Source organism: Amphiura filiformis, chromosome 12 (assembly GCF_039555335.1).
Source record: "Amphiura filiformis chromosome 12, Afil_fr2py, whole genome shotgun sequence".
NCBI classification, from domain to species: domain Eukaryota; kingdom Metazoa; phylum Echinodermata; class Ophiuroidea; order Amphilepidida; family Amphiuridae; genus Amphiura; species Amphiura filiformis.
In genome coordinates, this window is record NC_092639.1 from 46,000,154 (window position 1) to 46,020,355 (window position 20,202).

The 20,202-nt window shown below is 35.7% G+C and overlaps 1 protein-coding gene across 1 annotated transcript in view; it reads left to right on the forward strand.

The window, feature by feature from the left end:
• The window catches only part of LOC140166846 (fibronectin-like), a 69,991-nt gene that overhangs the window by 14,196 nt on the left and 35,593 nt on the right, over window positions 1-20,202 (forward strand). The window contains exons 3-8 of the mRNA XM_072190335.1: window positions 2,279-2,386; window positions 6,794-6,964; window positions 9,339-9,554; window positions 10,268-10,573; window positions 14,568-14,831; window positions 17,813-18,088. Coding sequence (XP_072046436.1) covers window positions 2,279-2,386; window positions 6,794-6,964; window positions 9,339-9,554; window positions 10,268-10,573; window positions 14,568-14,831; window positions 17,813-18,088 — 1,341 coding nt within the window. The remainder of the gene's footprint in view (window positions 1-2,278; window positions 2,387-6,793; window positions 6,965-9,338; window positions 9,555-10,267; window positions 10,574-14,567; window positions 14,832-17,812; window positions 18,089-20,202) is intronic.

Genomic DNA, 20,202 nt, shown 5'->3' on the forward strand with positions numbered 1-20,202 from the left:
TTGAACTTCATCGGATATGTATTTAACAATTGATGATTTGACACTGAAACAAATGATGAAAATAAAATTCGGACTATAGAACCCATTTACCAATTCGGACTAAAGAACACGGTATCTGTTTCGGACTATAGAACCGTTTTGCAATTTCGGACTATTGAAGCTTTTTAATAAAAATTCGGACTATAGAGCCTATTTCCATATTCGTACTATAGAACCCTTTTGAAAATTCGGACTATAGAGCCTATTTTCATATTCGGACTAAAGAACCGTTTTTAAAATTCGAATTAAAGGACCTCTTTTAATATTCGGATTAGGGAACCTTTTTTAAAATTCGGACTATAGAACCTTCGAAATAAAGAAGCGTCGGAATAAAGAACCTCTTTTTTTATTTTTTTCGGACTAAAGAGCCTCTTTTAAAATTTGGACTAGCGAATGTTATGAACACATGTTCGGACTAGCGAACCTTCGGACTAAAGAACCTTCGGATTATAGAAGCGTCGGATTATAGAGCAGTCCCCTAATTGAAGACCGAATTAAAAAGACTAGTTTGTGTATCACATACTGTCAACCAGACCAAAAATGCTGTACTGCGCTAGTCAACAACCAATCACGTTGTGCCTTTGCCCTGATGTCTGATGCAATCTAGTCTGTTTAATGTGGTCTTCAATTATTTCAAGTCAAGTCTTCCATTGGGGGTGTGTGGATTTCAATTGGAATAACCCATTGTTGTTTGAAATTGGAATTGACAAAATAACTTTTCTTTAGTACTCAATTTCTTCATCTGCTTCTGGTGGTTACTGCATAATCTCCTCAATCGTGGGATGTATAATGCAGGCGCGACTGAGCAGACGACGATTAGTTTTTGAAATGTGCCCCCTTGATGACGTCCCTAATATTTACTGTCTGAAGTTTTGTCTTGAAAGTTCCTAAGGATGGTGCCTCCCAAACATCGGGTGATAATCTATTCCATTCAGCAAATGTTCTTGGGAATAGTGAACATTTGTAACAGTCTTTAAGTGCAGGTATTTTAACAAATGCAGTGGAAGCTTGTTTTCTTGTGGTGACCCCTTGAACTTTAGATTGGTAATGACTGGTGTCTACGGCAACTGTAACTTGTTTACAGACTTGTACAGAAGTGTTAGCCTCTGGGCTGCTCTACGGTGTTCCAGAGGCTCCTATTCAAGTTGAGAAAGCATTTTAGTGACACTCTCCTTCCTCTTGTTATTGTTTAAAACAAATCTGGCGGCTCGACGTTGAACCCCTCCTGCTGATATGGATCCCAGATTGATGCGCAGTACTCTAACCGCGGCCTAACTAAAGTTTTGTATGCTATGGATTTCACTTCAGCTGAACAGCTCAGTGGCGTACCGTGGCCGCCCCAACCACGGGGGGCTGAAGAAAATTCAATTCTGCCGCCCCTTCCTCAACAGCCCGAAAAGGTTGACCCCATTTTTTTCTCGGTCGTTTGAAAAAGTGAAGGTGAAGAGCAAAAAAAAAAAAAAAAAAAAAAAGGGTTTCAGGCGCTAGCGCAGCATATTCATATTTTGATGTATAGTACCATTTTTTCACAATCTTTTATGCTTTATCAAAATTTTCCGCTTTTTTTATTTACTAATTCTTTTTGACGCCCCTTCGTTTTTGCCGCCCCTTCTTCTTCAGCCGCCCCTTCATTTTGGCCGCCCCATGCTTTTACCAGGGGCGACCTTCATACTACTTTTACCTTTAATAATTTTGACATGAAACTTTGCCAATGTGTCTCTATGACCTAAACCTTTAACATATGATTTTCCCGCCCATCTAATTTGCATATTTGCATAATTAATTAGCCTTAAGTATAATGCTAATTAATTATGCAAATATGCAAATTAGATGGGCGGGAAAATCACATGTTAAAGGTTTAGGTCATAGAGACACATTGGCAAAGTTTCAGGTCAAAATCATATAAAATAACAAGTAGTATGAAGGTTTATTCATAAGATATTGGTATAATATTGGCAAATATGAATATTCATGAGCACATTTTGCCAATTTTCCTCATTAACTTCATCAATATATTGGCAAAAACAATAGAATACAAAGAAACTAAAAACATGTTTATCTTGACAACCATATGTCCGATTTCCTTCAAACAAAAACTATTCTGCTCAGTGTATTTAGCTTAACTTATTCAATCTATTCAAATGGTTCTAAATTCAGTTTCTGTTTTCCAGAAACATCGTTTCGAACCCCCTTAATGCTAAACCCAAACAATATCTTATTTTTGTGTGTGTTTCCTCAGCTCCCAACACCCCAGGAGGACTAAATATGGTGTATAATTTCCAGGGAGGATTTCATGTCGATTGGACGGGCTCAACTGGGGCTACACATTATGAAGTCACTGCAACAGGTATGTAACTGAAACTTTTGTATAATAAGTGACCTCGGCATTACAAATTTATTGTGGGATGCTTTGGGGACATGTTGAACTCCGACCTATCAGGTAAATTTCTTTAATTATTATTCATTTATTTTTATTATAATAATGTTATCATTAAAATATTTTAAATAACTAATTTGTGAGATAACCATGTTTTTCTTTTAAACAATATTTTGTACTCAACATGTCCCAAAACTGCAAAGCCTGTGTCCCACAATGCATTGCAAATTTTAATACTGATTTGGGTTCTTGTGCACGTGGTCAGTGTCCGAATTAAGAAAATAAAAGGGGTTGTCCCACTGACAACCAGATTGTAATTTCTGGTTGTCCACCAAAGTTTTTGGTTGTCCGTAAGCTGCCACAATCTGAAACAACTACATGTGACCAATAAAGTGTGGTTAGTGTAGTCAATTTATGAACAATTTCTCTAAAATATTTAACAATTCATCAGTTGTGTCAGGTTTGAGCAAACTAACATGCTGAAAAGTGACTTTTGGCTGTAGATCTTTGGTTGTCCACCGGACAACTAGAGCATTATTTTTGGTTGTCCGGTGCATGTTTTGGGTGTCCCGGGCAAACGGACAACCAAAATTTGGAACACTGCATGTGGTGTATGTTACATGAATATTTCACATTTAGTAATGAAACAGATGTTACTTTTATTGTCTTGCAAGCAATTTGATCAAATTTGACAACCTTTCTCACCATAAAAATGCAACCAATGGACACTATGGATTGCCGTCAATACTTGCCGACCAAGTTATTGTCGTACGCCATAGAATAGAGTAAAGATTATAAGAACGCTTCCGTCTAAAGATCTGTCCGTCCGTCCTTCCTTCATTGTGAAAAATTATAGGCCTATCTACATTCTCAAATTGTATTTATTGGCGCTATTATAAACAGGAATAAATGTAATAGAGTTGGTATCATTGTGTGACGTTTTTGTTAAAGTTTGTTCAACAGAAAAATTATATCGGATTATGTTTTACTTTTGATGGTATATATGTTTGTAAATTGGTTTTAATGGTTAAAGTTTTTTTTAGTAGAGAGAAACTGTAAAACTATACCATTGATTTAGAAACACTGTATATAATTGTTCATTTTTTTTTTAATTGAGTACACACTCTGTGTGTATAGGTTATTAGCACCTGTTGTTATGTCTTTGACTAATATACTCTGAGTAAATAAAATGAAAGCTAAATACACTCAATTAGGCCAGACAAATTTGTTGGGGAAATTGTAATATATAATACACCTACCCATCATGCAGTGGGAGTTTTCATGATATTTTTTTGCCAAATGTTTTTGCACCAGAAAGTCACTTTAATCAATATGCATTGTGGGATATGGTGCCATCAATCCTATGTCTAGCCACTAATCTACGCTCATAAAACTAATACCATTAGATTAAATGGCCATTAAAATGGTAAAATTCCAGATATTTGGGTTGGCCTTCAATTGGAAATGGTCAGTTGATGAACATAGAACGTTATACATGCAATGTCAAATGGGGGGGCAATGGGGTATCATTTTTTCAATCAATTTAGTATCCTTTATATTATGCCATTGTGTTGTTATCATTATAGAATAAAAATTCCTTTAAATAAAAATTCCTTTAAAAAGGAATGAAGGCGTCCAATGTGAGCTGGACGGGTATTGATCAAATCTGAGAGAAATGCTTCATGGAATGAAGCTTTCGTGTCAATTTGCGATTATGTGGGGTGGGGGTTCTGTTTTGGGGGCCTATTGTTGTGAGGATATTGCTTTGGATATTGAATATTGTTGAATTTTGTTATGCAGGGCCTAGGGTATATGATGGATAGTATAGAAGATACAAATAAGTAAGCTTCCCCCTAGTCATCTATACACTCATTCTTGTCACACGACGAATTTTGACAAAGTCATGTAAACGTAATTTCGTTTTTCACCCGACCTCCGTCCACAAACAATCCTGAAATGTTGAAACCTGGGGTCAGCGCACTCATGCCAGTTTATCCTAAGGTATACTTTGTGTCTTTTGTAGCCAACCCTGTGGCTAAGAGAGGCTAGGAAATACTTAAACTAATACAAAAAAATCATACCCTCCTTTCATATCAAACAATTCCAAGAAATTGACAGGCCTGTTAAATCAAGGGTAAGATCGATCGTTATTCTTCATGAAGCGGGCACAGCCCATTTTTATGTTATTAATTCTGCTAAAAATAGTAATAATAAATAACAAAATTACGTCATAATTATGACTTTAAATCGCCATAGAACTCTATTTTAAAGCGGACAAAATAGCCATTGGGGTTTCTTTCACTTTACCTTGCTAGGAACCCTTCCCAGCAGTTAGGCATATTACAATAAATATTATTTCATTCAGCATTTTGGGTAAACACTAACAAAATGATGTAGGCCTAAATCGTACATTATTGCTTTAAACTGCCCAACAACGGTGAACCACGAGTTAAAAGTCGCCTAATTGGGCTACCATATCGCGGGGTTGGCAACTCGGGTTGCAAATACACTTCTGACCTTCAACACAATCATGTCTTTCGAATTTATTCCTTTCTCTGCTGAGCAGAAATGAAATTCGTTAATTAATGGTTTTTATCAGAGATAATAGTCACCACAAAGATACTGAGCTGTGTTCTAATATTTTTGGTCACAATCAGTTAGCAGTGAAGCACAAAACCAATTAGTGATTTCATGATTGGTCAGTGGTTGTTTTGTTTGGTTGAAGGATTAGGTGTGCAAAGGTCACGGCCCTGTTGCTACTGCAATCACTATGGACCACAATGGCCTCATTCCAGTGGCATATTATCAATAACCTCAATTAAACAATCATAGTGCAAAATTTGACCTTAAGTTGCAGAGTATGAGTTTTTGTACTCACATTTTCAAAGGTCATTCAATGAATGCACAAATGTATTGGGGTTAAAGAACTGTGCCCTGATAGATGAGCATGTTGTAGATTCTTCACACTGTAAACAACTAGTTCATGTGCAAACATGTTCAAAACATACATAATTAGAATGGTCAAATGTCACCGTCTATCGGGTTCTAAGAGGCGGTAAACTGCAGTTTAAACCATACCTGACCATACAAAGGTCACAATTTATTTGGTGTTTTTATAAGTCTATTAATTTTGTATTTTAAACAAAGAATATACGCACAACATTTTATCCCGTGCACATCAGAAAACAATAATAAAATAAAATCCAAGCATATTGTGGTTTTATTTCTAAGCTGGGCATACTTTTAAGCAAAACAGTTCTGAAGTAAATCTAGCAAGACTGAAATTAGAAGCTTTTTGCAAAGTCAAGCCAAATAATGGGGGACGCCGCCGTAGCGGGCGCCCCAAAAAGGAATGGGGCGCCCAATGGGAGCTTTGATGTGAGATGCTGAAATCCGAGGGTGGAGGGCACTCCCACTTTGGAGGTGACGCATATGTAGGGCTGTTAAGACCCCCCTTTTTCACCATGATCGATGTCACCAAAAGACCCCATTACCAGTACATGCTGTGTAACCCAAAGACCCCATATTTTTCCTTTAGATCTATTACCCAAAGACTTTGAAATAACAAAGCCATTTGAAGTCATTTAGAACTAGAAATTCAATTTTCGAGGTTTCCTTAGGCTCTCACACAAATACCCCATCAAAAAGTCATTCTCACCCAAACTGATCTACTCTCTCAACCAATGACCCCATATTCTGTACATTTTGGTCTCCCTGAATGCCAAAAACCATGCTCTCACACAACGTTATAGGCCCTACATGCAATGTCAAATTGGAGGGGTGGGCAAGGGGATATCATTTTTTCAATCAATTTAGTATCCTTTATATCATGGCATTGTGTCGTTATCATTATAGAATAATAATTCCTTTAAAAAACAACAAAAAACAGTAAAAATCCTGTTGACCCTGGCTGGAGAAAATTATAAACTACTGCAAATTAGTCTGAGTAAATTGTAGGTCAATGAATTATGCAAACCACACAAAATAATGTTACACAAGCCAGTGATCTCCTTGCAATACAAACCGCACAAAATAGCGTACAACACGTTAGGCGGTCTTACTTGTTTTCAATATTTCCATGAATAATTATTATCAAATTGACTTATTTATACCTTTTGATTATTGAGCTATTGCAGTTGACATTCATTCACCTCCTATGGGAAACATTACCTTATATCACCCACACAGGGAGTGTGAATTTCAAATGGGGTTATCTGAATGTGTGTCTCCATTTGAAATCTACCCCCCTGTGTAATGAGAGATTAAGGTCATATCTTCCATAGGGGTGGGTGGATTTCAACTGGAATAGCTCGTTTTGTGATGCAGTTCTATTTTGTACCCAAAAATATCTCGCTTTTATTCAACTACTCTTTGCAGATGGTTTCAGTAGTCCAGTGACAGTGAGGGTTGCACACCCAACAACAGAAGTTGACATTACTGGCTTATTACTGGCAGAGTATGATGTCACTGTGGAAGCTCTAGCTGAAGTAGCTGACTCAGGATTGGTCACATTTAGTGATCCAAGTGCCGCTGTAGCCATGACAACAGGTAAGTGATGTCACTGTCAGTTCTAGGTCTATTCATGTGTTTGTTACAGAAAACTTGACTGCTATGGACTCGGGTGCAACTTTTGAAACAGCCTCTTAATTAAAGCAATAATGTGTGACTTGCATAAAGAATAGATTCCTATTGAAATGTTTGTTTTCACTGATCACATTATCCCCTTTTAATTTCGAGCCAAACAAATGAGGTATAACAAAGAAAATTGCGATTTCATTCCAGCACCTACAATGCGTGTACTATGCTCGCTGATCGTAACATGTAATACTGCACGGAGCATCGCGCTCGACGGGTGTACACATAAGCTGACATCCACGGGAGATGTTAGCAAGCATTCGATCGATGAACTCTGAATAAAACCGGGTCGACCCGGTTTTAATATAAAAAGTTAAATTTTACTGTTATTACTTCATGCTTAGTCTTTTACGTGGTATTTTAGTACACCACTGGGCATTATAATTATGCAAAAAGTAGAAATCCAAGTAAAATTGAGGGCGTCGCTGTGAAGCAAATCACACATTATGACCATTGTGACTGAATGCAATGAGTGAGACTATAAATTGGTCCACATGTGTAAAACAAGTAGGGCTGTACATACCTTTTTATATTTGTCCATTTCTTAAAATATTTTTGGACTTATTTTAAGAAACATGGAATGAAGAGCCTGGTTCCCATATTTTGCTCTGATCCTAGACTTATTTCTAGCATTTTATGCATAAAAATGTACAAACAAGGGAAGAGGCTTACGTATCATACACTGGGATATAGAAACATTCAATCATTACGAACTAGCTTACGAGATCAAATTAATGATGCTTAATCATTATTCTTAATATATAAATGTACTTTTTTATAGAATTTCTAGCTATTAATACAAATGAAATACGCTCAAGTTGTTCCGCAAACAAAATATGCACACCCAACAGCAATCCAACTTGCCCTGTTTTTAGGCTTATGGCATTATCAGGAGTTCCTCTTTTCAACTGTTTTCTTCTTTTTTTGTTGCCAAAATTTATGTGTTTCTTTTATTTTCAGCCCATATTTGGCATTTTTACTCTGATTTTACGCTGTTTTTCTGTATTTTTAGTAATTTTTCTCTTTTTTGGTCTGTGGCTTCTCACACCCCTGCATTATTTTCTTTCCCAGATACTTGTGCATTTTTATAAATTGAAACTTATCATCCAAGATCTCAGGATATTTGTTTGTGTTCGCTCCCTTTTTGTACCTGATTGCCAAGTGTGTGTTATTTAGAGGTTAATGTCTGCGCATCAGTTGTTTTGAGGGTATTGTGAAATATCTAAACATGTTTAGATATTTCACAATACCTGAAAAATAATTGATGCAAAGTCATTAACCTCATTCATAACCGTCACTTTTCACTTTTTTAAATTCAATTTACGTCACATTTTCTTCTTTTAATTTGAAAACAAAACACAACTTTAACTTTATCTGTCGTTTTCCCTGTAAAAAATCGAATAGCCCATTAAGGAAATACCGCTAGCGACCAATCACACTAGCCCGAAATCATGAGATGTCCAAATAGGGCGGCCAGCGTCCGCGTAAATAATTGTACTAACACGTCACGTAACACGGTCATTGTAGAGCGTACTTTTAGCTACGTCACGAGACGTGGTCATTATACTTTTTCAATGACCTGCATTTGCGTCCGCATATTTAAAAGTTATTATCTGTGATTGGATCGCACTTGCTGCGTATATTAATGAGGTTATGAATATAATACGTTCCACATTCGTTTAGAGTAGCCATTATTTTTGTACAGTTTGAGGTTTCCCTTTTGCACCACATGTCAGGGTTTTGATGTATTTTATGCAGTAAAGGAAATGATTAAACTAAACCTTCCAATTACCTAATGTAATATCGTTATATTGAACATGGATGAAGCAACCTCTTCAATATAAAGTCTACACCTACAGAGCTTTATCCATGTTCAAGGGCCAAAAGTACATATGAGGTTTTTCCCGCCCAGTGACGATATGGAATCTATTATAGTATGATACTCAATAATAATTAAAGGTGGGTGACCAGATCTATAGCCTCACCTCCTCACTTAACCTCATCAAAACTGACATTTTGGTATCAGAAGAAAGCTCATATCTTGTCAGCAATAAAACGTAATAACTGTAATATGGTTTTTTAAATAGTGTAAAATAAAAAAGTTGGTGTAGCAACATCAGTACTATTCTATGGGTCATTGTTATGCATAATTTTGCTTCAGCATCATACGCAACATTTGGAAACGGATTGTTTGAATGGTAGACATCAATGTCCGATTGAAAACATGATATAAATATCCGATCACCCACCTTTAATGCAGCTACTCGATTTTTTTTTGTATACATAGGTGCTCAAATTATCATCATTACCGGATACACCTCAACTTCAATCTCATTATCGGGGCTTGGGTCCGGCAATTTCTTGGACTACTCTCCATCTGGCACCGTTTCACAGTCGGTCACCTCAACTGAGTTCTTGTCAGATTTATTTCCAGGCAGATTATACACAATCACACTGACAAATGCACAAGATGACATCATCGATAAAGTTTTCCAGAGAACAGGTAAGTGCTATAGGTAGCAGTAGTTCATGATAAAAAAAAAATATTTTAAGGAAATTAAAATTATAGTACCGTAAAATTCACAGAATTAAAGATTTTTGACATTTTTTGAACAAGTATCGTTTAGGGAACAAACTGAAAGATACAATCTTGAAATTCATGGAATTAAAGATTTTGACATTTTTTGGAACAATTGTACATAAGATTGACCATTTCTATTATAATGGGGTAAATACATGTACTGGAGTCTTGCATTTTCAAAACTGTAAAAAATTTGATGTAAAAAATTTGCACAAAGTATAATCAAACCAACTTTATAATATATCCAAATCATAATTACATGAAACTAAAACAAATAAGCCCAATCGGCATTGGAAATTTGCAATGCATTGTAGGACAGTTTTTGCAGTTTTGGGACACTTTGTCCTTTGACCTTTCAGAAAATTCAGAAATATTGGGTTTTTGTTTTTTTTTTATATAATCTAAAATGTTTTACAATATTTAAAACAAATGTAAAAAATATTAGTATTTTATAAATTAATTATTTGGTATTTTTAATGTTCAAAATTATGACAATAATAAGAAAATTAATAATAATTACGTCAATTTTCCCGATATGTCAGAGGTCAAAGTGTCCCAAAACTGCTCTCAAAAACCGGAAGTTAGAATGGCGATTGGGCTTATACATCCCCTCTGTTATTATTTTTTCCTTGCAGTGCCACTTGAACCAAGGATTATCAAGTCTTATCAAGGTGTCATAGGTAGTGATGACCAGACAACTTTCGCTGTCGTTGTCGACGGACCCGACCCATCTATGTCGGAATTTGATGCTATTACCGTTGAGTACAACCCGGCAGATGGATACAAGCCAGATATACAAAGATTTGATAACCTGCAAGCAAGTGATCTGCCTTTCACGGTCGTATTTGATGGCTTATCTGCTGGTAAACTGTACACATTTTTTGCAAGAGCATACAGCGGTAAAGAGAGAAGTGACCAAGATCCAGGAACTAGAACACTAGGTATGTACTAAGCTAATTAAATGTTTATCATCATTTGTTGATAAAAGTGTATTTATGTTGGTATAAATCATGATTTTGATTTAAACTTTTGATCCAAACACAAAGATGTGCTATATAAATCTCTTTTTATTATTATTATAGGTTTTCCCAGAGTATTTTGCACTTGTGTCATTGATTTTCGTACAAAAGAAATTTTAATTTCGTCCCGAAAAATCTTCGAGCCAGAAACTCCAGTTCAATTTCACTATTGTGCCATTAGATTTCATCATTGTAGCATTATATTTTGTGTTTGTGTCATTGATTTTCGACAAATTGCAGGTCAAATTTGTCTGAATATACGTAGCAATCCTGTTCGCAAAAGCAAATTCGTCATTTGTCATTGAAATTCATTATCGTTTCATTTAATTTCGTTTCATGTAGGCCTATATGCAATGTATACATGTTATGGGACAGCTGTGAAAAAACGGCAACTTGTGCCACTCATTTTTATTTTGCTGGTGTTCTAAAGCAATATACATAAGAAAATAATAATTAAAAAAAAAACTTGAAAGGCAATAAAACAAAAGCAAAAAAAAAACATGTAATAAAAAATTAATGAATATGTGCAAAAGAGATCCAAAATGTAGGTCTCATCTCACTCAAAAAAGTACAAATTTGGCCAAAAACAGGTTTTTCTAAGAAAGTTTATGTTAAACATGTACAACGACTTAATTTAAAGAGCATGTTAACCTCTTTCATTCGATACCAAATTGTAGTACTTGCAGTTTTAAAGTTCTGATGAGCATTGTTGATGTTTTGGGTCATGGTCCTGTTTGCTTGGGAATGCCCACTATATATTCCTTCAGATTGTTCTATGTATACGGTATTTTTTTTCAATTCTTTAACGTTACTCTATTCTTTATATTCTTCTTATGATCTTTATGTGTTTTCTTATACAATTTTATGATTATTTAAGTCTTTCCTTTTCAACTAAGAATAAGAACTTCAACATAAACTAAAACCAACGAACACTGTCCTTTTGAATAGGCATATTATACATCCATTTAGCACCTGACAAATATAAATGACATATGTATTAAAATGAATGACAAAAGACGAAATTGCTTTTACGATTCACAAACCATCGCCATGTGAGACGAAATGGACCACAGATTTGACGAATATCAATTATACAAATGTGAAATATGCTGATAGAAATATGATATTCAATGACCGAATAATGAAATTGCTTTTGCGTTTGTGAGACTTCAATTTTTTAGGATGAATTTAAACTGTCCTTTTTATGAGTATGAATGATATAAGTGTGAAATACTCTGGAAAAACCTATATTATTATTATTATAATTATTATCGTATTCATTCCAATAAGCGCCCAGGGCGCTTAACAAAGTCATTTAGCGTGGGCGCTTATTTTTACCTGGTTTACCTAAGTTTTTCGTAAGGGGCGTTTATATTATTAGAGACAAATTGATGTAGGTTATAAAAGGGTCCTGAGGCGTTCTAGTAGCTTTTCTGATGCAGAAAATGTTTTACAAGTTTACACAGGACTTGTAGTCCTCCAGCTATTTCACTGTATCGACGTTTTTTGGAAATAAGGGCCAAAAACATGCGTTTTTAGGGTGTTTTTCGTATGATGCGACAATCAAGCCCAAAGACTTGTACTAAGACTAATTTCAGTTTATGTATTCTAATTTTAGACAAGACATGTTTCATTCTTTTCTTTTTTTGTATTTGCAAAGGCTGTCCGGTTGCCAACTTTATTTTATATGAACTTCTAATAACAATCAATATACAGAAGCCTTATATTTTTTGACATACATGTATGAGAAAATATAGATGCAGCAAAATATAACAAAATAAAATATAACATACATATGACACTTTGAGAAACGATATACGAGGGATCATAAAATTAACACAACTTTCCACAGTAACACTCTTACACCCCGTATGCACTCGTAACCAAAGTATCACACACTCGCACTCTTTCCACACTCATGCACTCACTTACATCCGTACACATTCTCACAGGCCTGGGATTGTATATAATTAAAGCATCCTTACCAACACACAAAATATGGTATATAACCTTTGTATGTCATGCTCTTACTTGTACACAGCAATGATACAATGATTCATGACATATCTTCTAATGCAGGAAAAAGTCCCACTTTTTATAATGAAACTCAAGCGCAGACTTTCTTTGCGCACAATAATATTCCATATCAAAAGTGTTGTTAATCATTTTCTTTAAAACCGCAAGTGATAAGTCAGTCTGATCAATTCTGCATTTATAAATGTATCTCTTAACCATAATAAGAATATGATTTATGACATAAACATTGGCATTCTTGAAATCCAGTATACCATAACACTTCTCAAACATATCAATACCACTTACAATATTATACTGGGTCTGGACTTGATGCCAGAATTCTACGACCTTGTCACACTCAACAAACATATGGAGCACAGTTTCTTTTTCTTTTTTACAGAAATTACAAAGGTCACTATTGATAAGGCCCACTTTTTTCAACCAAACATTATTATCCAAAATATTATGAATAACCCTGTACTGGAACCAGCGGAGTTTTGTATCTAATGTGACTTTGAATGGCATAATAAATAAATTATAACATTGGTCATCAGACATACCATTCACTCTCTTAAATGGTACTGACCTACAGGTTCGACCTTGACTTTATCTCTAAACCATACATAAATGGGTCACTCCATATGAAATCAAGGAGGCGCCCCACCTGACCCCCTCAGATTTGCTTTATATTTTAGTCATATGGTGTACCTGTAAAAATATTAAAAAACTGCAAATTTGAGGTCTGTAGCTCTTACGGATTTTCTGTGGCAGCCATTTAAAGTTGGAATAGGGGGGCCTAAATTTGGACCCAAAAGTTGCCCTTTAAATAAATTTCATCTTTGGGAGTCTGTGCCTTCTTTATAAAATGAGAGAGAGGTCTGAAACTTTGTATACACACTAACTGCATACCCAATTTGTCAAAAAATAAAAAATAAAACATTTCTGTAATTGCGCGTTGTGTCACAGGGTCATTAAATATGCAAGAAAAAATGTAATGTTTTGTAAACTGGCAAGTTTAGCCTCCCTAAATTCACATTTTTTGTCAGATTAATTATTTTTTGCTATCACTGATGAGAGTGACCCAAATATCATTTGATTTTACCTTCTTTATAGAGATAAACCCAAGGCAGTTTAACACCATACTCTGTTTGACCAGGTCTACATAAACCCTCTTTATGAATAATATCCTTCCATTTTTTAGGAATCGAATGAATAAGACCATACATGTTTCATTCTTATAACAAACCATTTAATTAAAGTAACACACACACAAAAAAGTGAAAATTAGAGTAAAATTTAGGCATATACTCAAGATTTTGAATGCTTTGACTTGTTCCAAGTCAGTGATTTTTGTGACTCGATTGTCAGAAAACATGTGGAAAATGCATGTTTTTGGCTCTTTTTCAAGAAATTAGTAAAATAGTGTAATGCTAATAAGTATAATGCTAATTAATTATGCAAATATGCAAATTAGATGGGCGGGAAAATCACATGGTAATGTTTTAGGCCATAGAAACACATTGGCAAAGTTTCATGTCAAAATCATTTAAAATAAAAGTAGTATGAAGGTTTATTCATAAGATATTGGTATAATATTGGCAAACATGAATATTCATGAGCACATTTTGCCAATTTTCCTCATTAACTTCATCAATATATTGGCAAAAACAATAGAATACAAAGAAACTAAAAACATGCATATCTTGACAACCGTATGTCCGATTTCCTTCAAACAAAAACTATTTTGCTCAGTGTATTTAGCTTAACTTATTCAATCTATTCAAATGGTTCTAAATTCAGTTTCTGTTTTCCAGAAACATCGTTTGAACCCCCTTAAGTGCCTTTTGGTGCTACATGTAGGTACTCTTTCTTATCATACATCTTGTGTTTTTGTCTTCAGTTTGTGACAGTGATGGCTACATCAGTATCCTCCGTCGTACATCCACAAGCATTGAATTCACGTTTTGCAGTACTACTGGAGCCACTGGATATATTATATCACTTCGTGATCAAAACAACAACATTGAAGCCACCGACAACAATGTGCCGGCCAATGAAGCCCGCGGTTCCTTTATGAATTTGGATCCCGGTAGTCGTTACAAAATAGAAGTGACCACAAGGGGCTTAAGTCCATCAGTAGTAACCATGAGAAATACTCGCACATGTAAGTATTTGGATATACTATTTGTTACCCCCTGTTTGTTCACAAAATCGGCAAAATATGACATGATCAAGGGGAATGAGTCACATGTCAGCAATTTTCAATTAAGAAGTTTTTTGCATCATTTTCTACCAGTTTACAAATGCTACATTTTGATGCAAACCCCATTAGAGATTTGGTTACCAAGTTATGAGCAATTTAGCAATGGCTAAAAACAATATAAAACAAAAGAATTTGAGCACTGTTTTTGCCAATATCTCAAAAACAATATTAGCGACATCCGACTCATTCCCCTTGATCATGTCACAAATATCTACGTTCTGGTGCCATATTCCATTCCAGACCGTAGATATTTTCCCGAATTTTGTGAGATCAAACAGGGGGTAACGATTTTATTACCTTCTGAAGTTTTACATAGGAATTTACGCTTACTGGAAAGCAGGCACATTTTTTCATTGCTTTTGATATTGGTGGTCTTTGTGTAGCCATGCCATGTGTGACGCATGCGTGTCTCAGAATATCGCTTAAGTTTTGTTGCGCATACTCGCGTGCATGTTAGGATTACAGAGATAATACCGAAAATATTACCAGCCTGCATCATGTCATAAATATTAGTGAGGAGAACGCAGGTAATACAATTTTTTTTCAAGTGGTGTTTGATGTCGTTGAATTAGTAGCGTTTTGGGACACTCATATTTTGACTTTGCAAAAAAAGATATTATGCCGAAAAGTTCTAACTGGGGTGACTTTTACCCAGAAAAACAGAATCTGGCCTCAGAAAGAGTGTATCTTATCTACTTAAGAAGGTATGGGTCTCTCAAAACCTTGTTTCGTTTTGTTAAAATTTTCTTTGTCAAAAACAAAACGAAAAGAGGTTTTGAGAGACCATTAACTTCTCTGGGTAAAAGTCACCCTAGGTTATACTTTTCAGCTTAATATCTTTTTTGCAAAGTCAAAATATGAGTGTCCCAAAACGTGACTAATTCAACGATGCGACTCGAGAGAGCAAAAAGTGGGGGTCTGGGTCAAATTTTGACAAGCCATATCTCCAAAACCGCTTGGAGTTGAGCATTCATTTTTCCATGTGTTCATTATGCTCATAGAGGTATGCTAGAAACGATTTTCAGCAAAATCTGAGGGGATGACCACTGACCAGCAAACCCATTTATTGATATGGCATGGAATGACTCATATGTATGAAGTATGGAGTTAGACAAACCTAATTGATGTTTTTAAAGCAAAGTCATCAAGACCTCAAGCCACTATCTCTCAGACATGTTGTCCAAGAACATATTTTCAACACACCTGAAGTTGATGGTGGGGCAAAATGTCTGACATTGGTTTTCAGGGGGGGTCAAAATGTACACAAATGTACAATTGGGGTTTTGCATGGGTAATATGTCAGCTAAAAGTATTCTAATAGGCTCGATATGGGATAAGAGTAATGTCCTACGAAAAGGCTTTCACTGGCAAAAAAATGGACAATAAAATTATTTTTACTTTTGCAGTTCTGATTCTGGTCCTGGATGGACGGTTGCATTTTGAGGGCCATATATCTTTTAAAGTAAAGGAGTTACTCTGATGTTGGTCCTGGATGGACGAAGTTACATTTTGAGGGCCCTATATCTTTTAAAGTAAAGGAGTTACTCTGATGCCAGATTTAAATTCTACACAAAAAAGTACCCCAGGATACATACATGTACCCCAGGATACATAAGTTGAATGGGATTCCCTTTATACATTTATGGACCTCCAAACATCGTCTTTCGCGTTGCGACACATTTTTTACGCTGATCCCCCTAAATTTCAAATTGATGCCACGGGAAAACGAAATGAAGTATGAAGCTCAAATTTTCATAATTTTACTTTCTCATCAATATCTACCACCACACAGAAAAAGGAAAAAATTGAAGAGGTGCTGCGGTGCACATCCCTGGAGTTGACATGGATTGGCTCTATGGAAGTTATGATCATAATCTTCCACACAGGGAGTATGAATTTCAAATGGGGCTACGTGAATGGGTGACTCTCCCTGTTTGGTAGATTAAGGTCATGTCTTCCATAGGGGGTGTATGGGTTTTCAAATGGAATCGTTCAATGAAGCAATATAAACATATGTAGTTTGGTTCCATAGCTAACCACCCTATGTAGTCGTATATGTGTAATAGTTGCCTTTCGCCATTTAAATTATGTAGCTTCCCCCCGGTAGGATGCTTGCTGGCCTCTTTTTAGCCCATTTTTGACCATTTTGGTCAAAGTTTTCCCCCATTAAAGTTGCCTTGCCTCCCTAATCCACCCTCTGAAAAAAGTGTTGGCTACGCCACTGGGAGGCAGTGGGACTTGTGATGCTCCAGAGACCAACTTTGATCATGTTATGAACAATCTTAAACTCATGTCGTAGTGATGTTAACATTTTTGTCAAGTTTTTTGATTGCTCTGCAAATGTAATTTCAAAATCTAACATGAGGCAGCCATTGCACATACAACTTTCTTATTGGGCTATTCCATTGGAATGGGGAAGATTTAGCTAAAGTCTTCCACAGAGGGAGTATGAGTTTCAAATAGAATAGACATTTGGGGAACTTCCATTTGAAATACTCCCTGCAGTTGTGGAAGACGATTAAAATGATTAACCCTGACCAATTACATTTGAAAAACATACTCCCTCTATGGAAGATATTTCCAAAATCTTCCACAGGGGTAGTGTGGATTTCAATTGGAATAGCCCATTCACACAATGAATTCTGTTCATAGGACTTCATGGATATTTTGGTTTGTTGATTTGCTACCCTCTCTACCAAATTTGACTTAATAAATGTGGCAGGTGACTTATTGCTGACTCATTTACTAAGTTCACCAGACTTCTTCAAAAAATAGGAAATTTGTGTCAAACCATCTTTTTATGTACTGAATATTCTGAAACTGAGGCAGAAAACTTGCTCTAAAGTAGATGCTGACAATATCATAAATTCATTTTTCCATAGTGCCTGGAGAACCAACTGGATTGGAGATTGTCGGAACGGCATCAGCTGATGCAGTGCAATTACAGTGGACAGCTGGAGCTGGAGCGATTTGTTACCGCATCACATACACAGGCCCTGACGGACAACTCTATGAATATGGCTCGGTGTGCGGTAATACCTTTGTAACGATTGGTGACTTGATGTCGGGCTCGCAGTATGTGTTCTCTGTGTACTCTGTTTCAAGCAGTGCTGAAGCTTATGCTGAAAGTTCACCGGCAACTGTCACTGTACAAACTGGTAAGGAATCATGGAAGAGTTGAACTAGGGTTCTTTATGATGGAGGGAGGTAGGGAGGGAGGAAATAGAATTAGTATTCAAGAAGAAGAGCATGAGATGCTTGCTTACTGTACAGTTTTAATATTGACTGGCCCTGGGTTTTGCTTTCCCGTGCTAAAAAAACGAAAGTTGACATAAAATGTCATGAAGATGACAAACTTTTGCAATAAAACAAATGTTGCTAACTTAAAATGTTCAATGTATTCATATCTCACAAATATAGTATTTCTTGCTCACAGTCTGGCTTAACCCCCTGACCACTACCTGCTGATCTAACATTGCCTCTGATTGGTCAATTTCAAATGCAAAGTCCTGAGCGTACAAAATCTTACAAACGTATGCATTCAAGTAGTCCATGATTTGATATAGAAATACCCGTTATTTTCATCTGGGGTGATCTCGGTCTACATCTGCCTTCATATAGGCATTGAATCATTTGAATGTCGCCAAAAAGACGAAGAAATTTATCTTTGTTATTATGATAATGATATCATGGGATTAATTTTATTCAGTGAAATTGAGACATATATTCTTTAAAGTCTTCCAAAACAAAAATATTACTCTCAGGGCAATGTGTTATAGCCCTTGAGAGGAAATATTCACAATTAAAATGTTTCAAAAATTGAATATAGCCCTTCAGTAAAATGCTTAAAGAAAACTCTGCTCACAGTCAGTATGTATATTAGACCCTCCCTCGGGTCTATGGAGAACGTCTGGTAATGTTGATTACATAACATTAAGGGGTACTACACCCCTGTGGTAAATTTGTGATTATTTTTTCATTTTTCTCAAAAAATAGTAACACACTGGTAACAAAAGTTATGTAGATTATTGGGGCAAGGATCCCAATTACTACACGGAAATTTCAGTGACTCAAGACAAGCGGTTGAGTATATATGATAGGAAATGAGGTACATCCTAGCGGTACCTAATTTCTTATTATAAATAACGAACCGCTTGTCTTGGGTCACTGAAATTCCAGTGTAGTAATTGGAATCCTTGCCCCTATAATATACATAACTTTTGTTACCACTGTGTTATTAGTTTTTGAGAAAATGCAAAAATAGACACAAATTTATCGAGGGGTGTAGTACCCCTTAAATAAACCCGATACATGGACCCTCCCAATCTGTAGACAATTTCCCTTCCACTTCCCAGCATTTTGTGGGAATTCACTTTCACCGATCGTGGGTCAGACAAGTTTTCTATATATCTCACTGTGGTCTCACTGTCTTGCCGTTTGTGTAAGTGGCTACTTAGCCTGACCAATCAATGTAGATCTCAGCAAGCAAGGCGATATTTGAAGTGGTTTTCATTAATAGTCTATTGATCATAACCAATGCGCACGCAAAATGACAATAGAACTACAATCCCGGACATAAGTAGTTTGAACACTTGTGTCAAAGTAGGACTGTTTGAGACTGTATTTCTGATATACTTGACATATTAAAATTTTGCTTTCTTTGACGTGAAGTCTGAACCATTTCCTACTACTACAAACCTCCCCCTGCCCCACCAATCAATGTTGGATGTTTCTAGGGGTTCATGACCAAAAAAACAACCAACAACATTGATCGGGGGAATGGGGGCATATTTGAAGTACCCATGTTAAAGTGTTCAAACAATTATGACCGGGATTGTATTTGCGATGTCAAAAATATAACATCTAAAATTGGTTTTTGGCTCATATCTTTAAACCCGAAGCAGGTATTACAACCAAATTTGGCACACTTTATCACAATAATATGTGTCATATTTTCTGAATTGGACAGCATGATATTGATTAAATTAAGGGAACGGTCAATGAAAATTTGTAGCACACCATGTAAACCTATGTGAAAACTGTTCAATTTTAAAGAGTGTTTTGCCTGCCAATTTAAAATGATTTAATAGAATTTAATGACTTTTTCAGATATTATTCCTGAAAGTAAGAACTTTATATACACAAAAATATTTTCTATGGGGGATCTTCATTTTTTAGGGATCGGTCAATATAAATATTGAATATTATAGGTTTTCTGAATGTAAATTAGGTACTTAATAAGAAAAGAACACATTTTGATATTAAGTGTTAA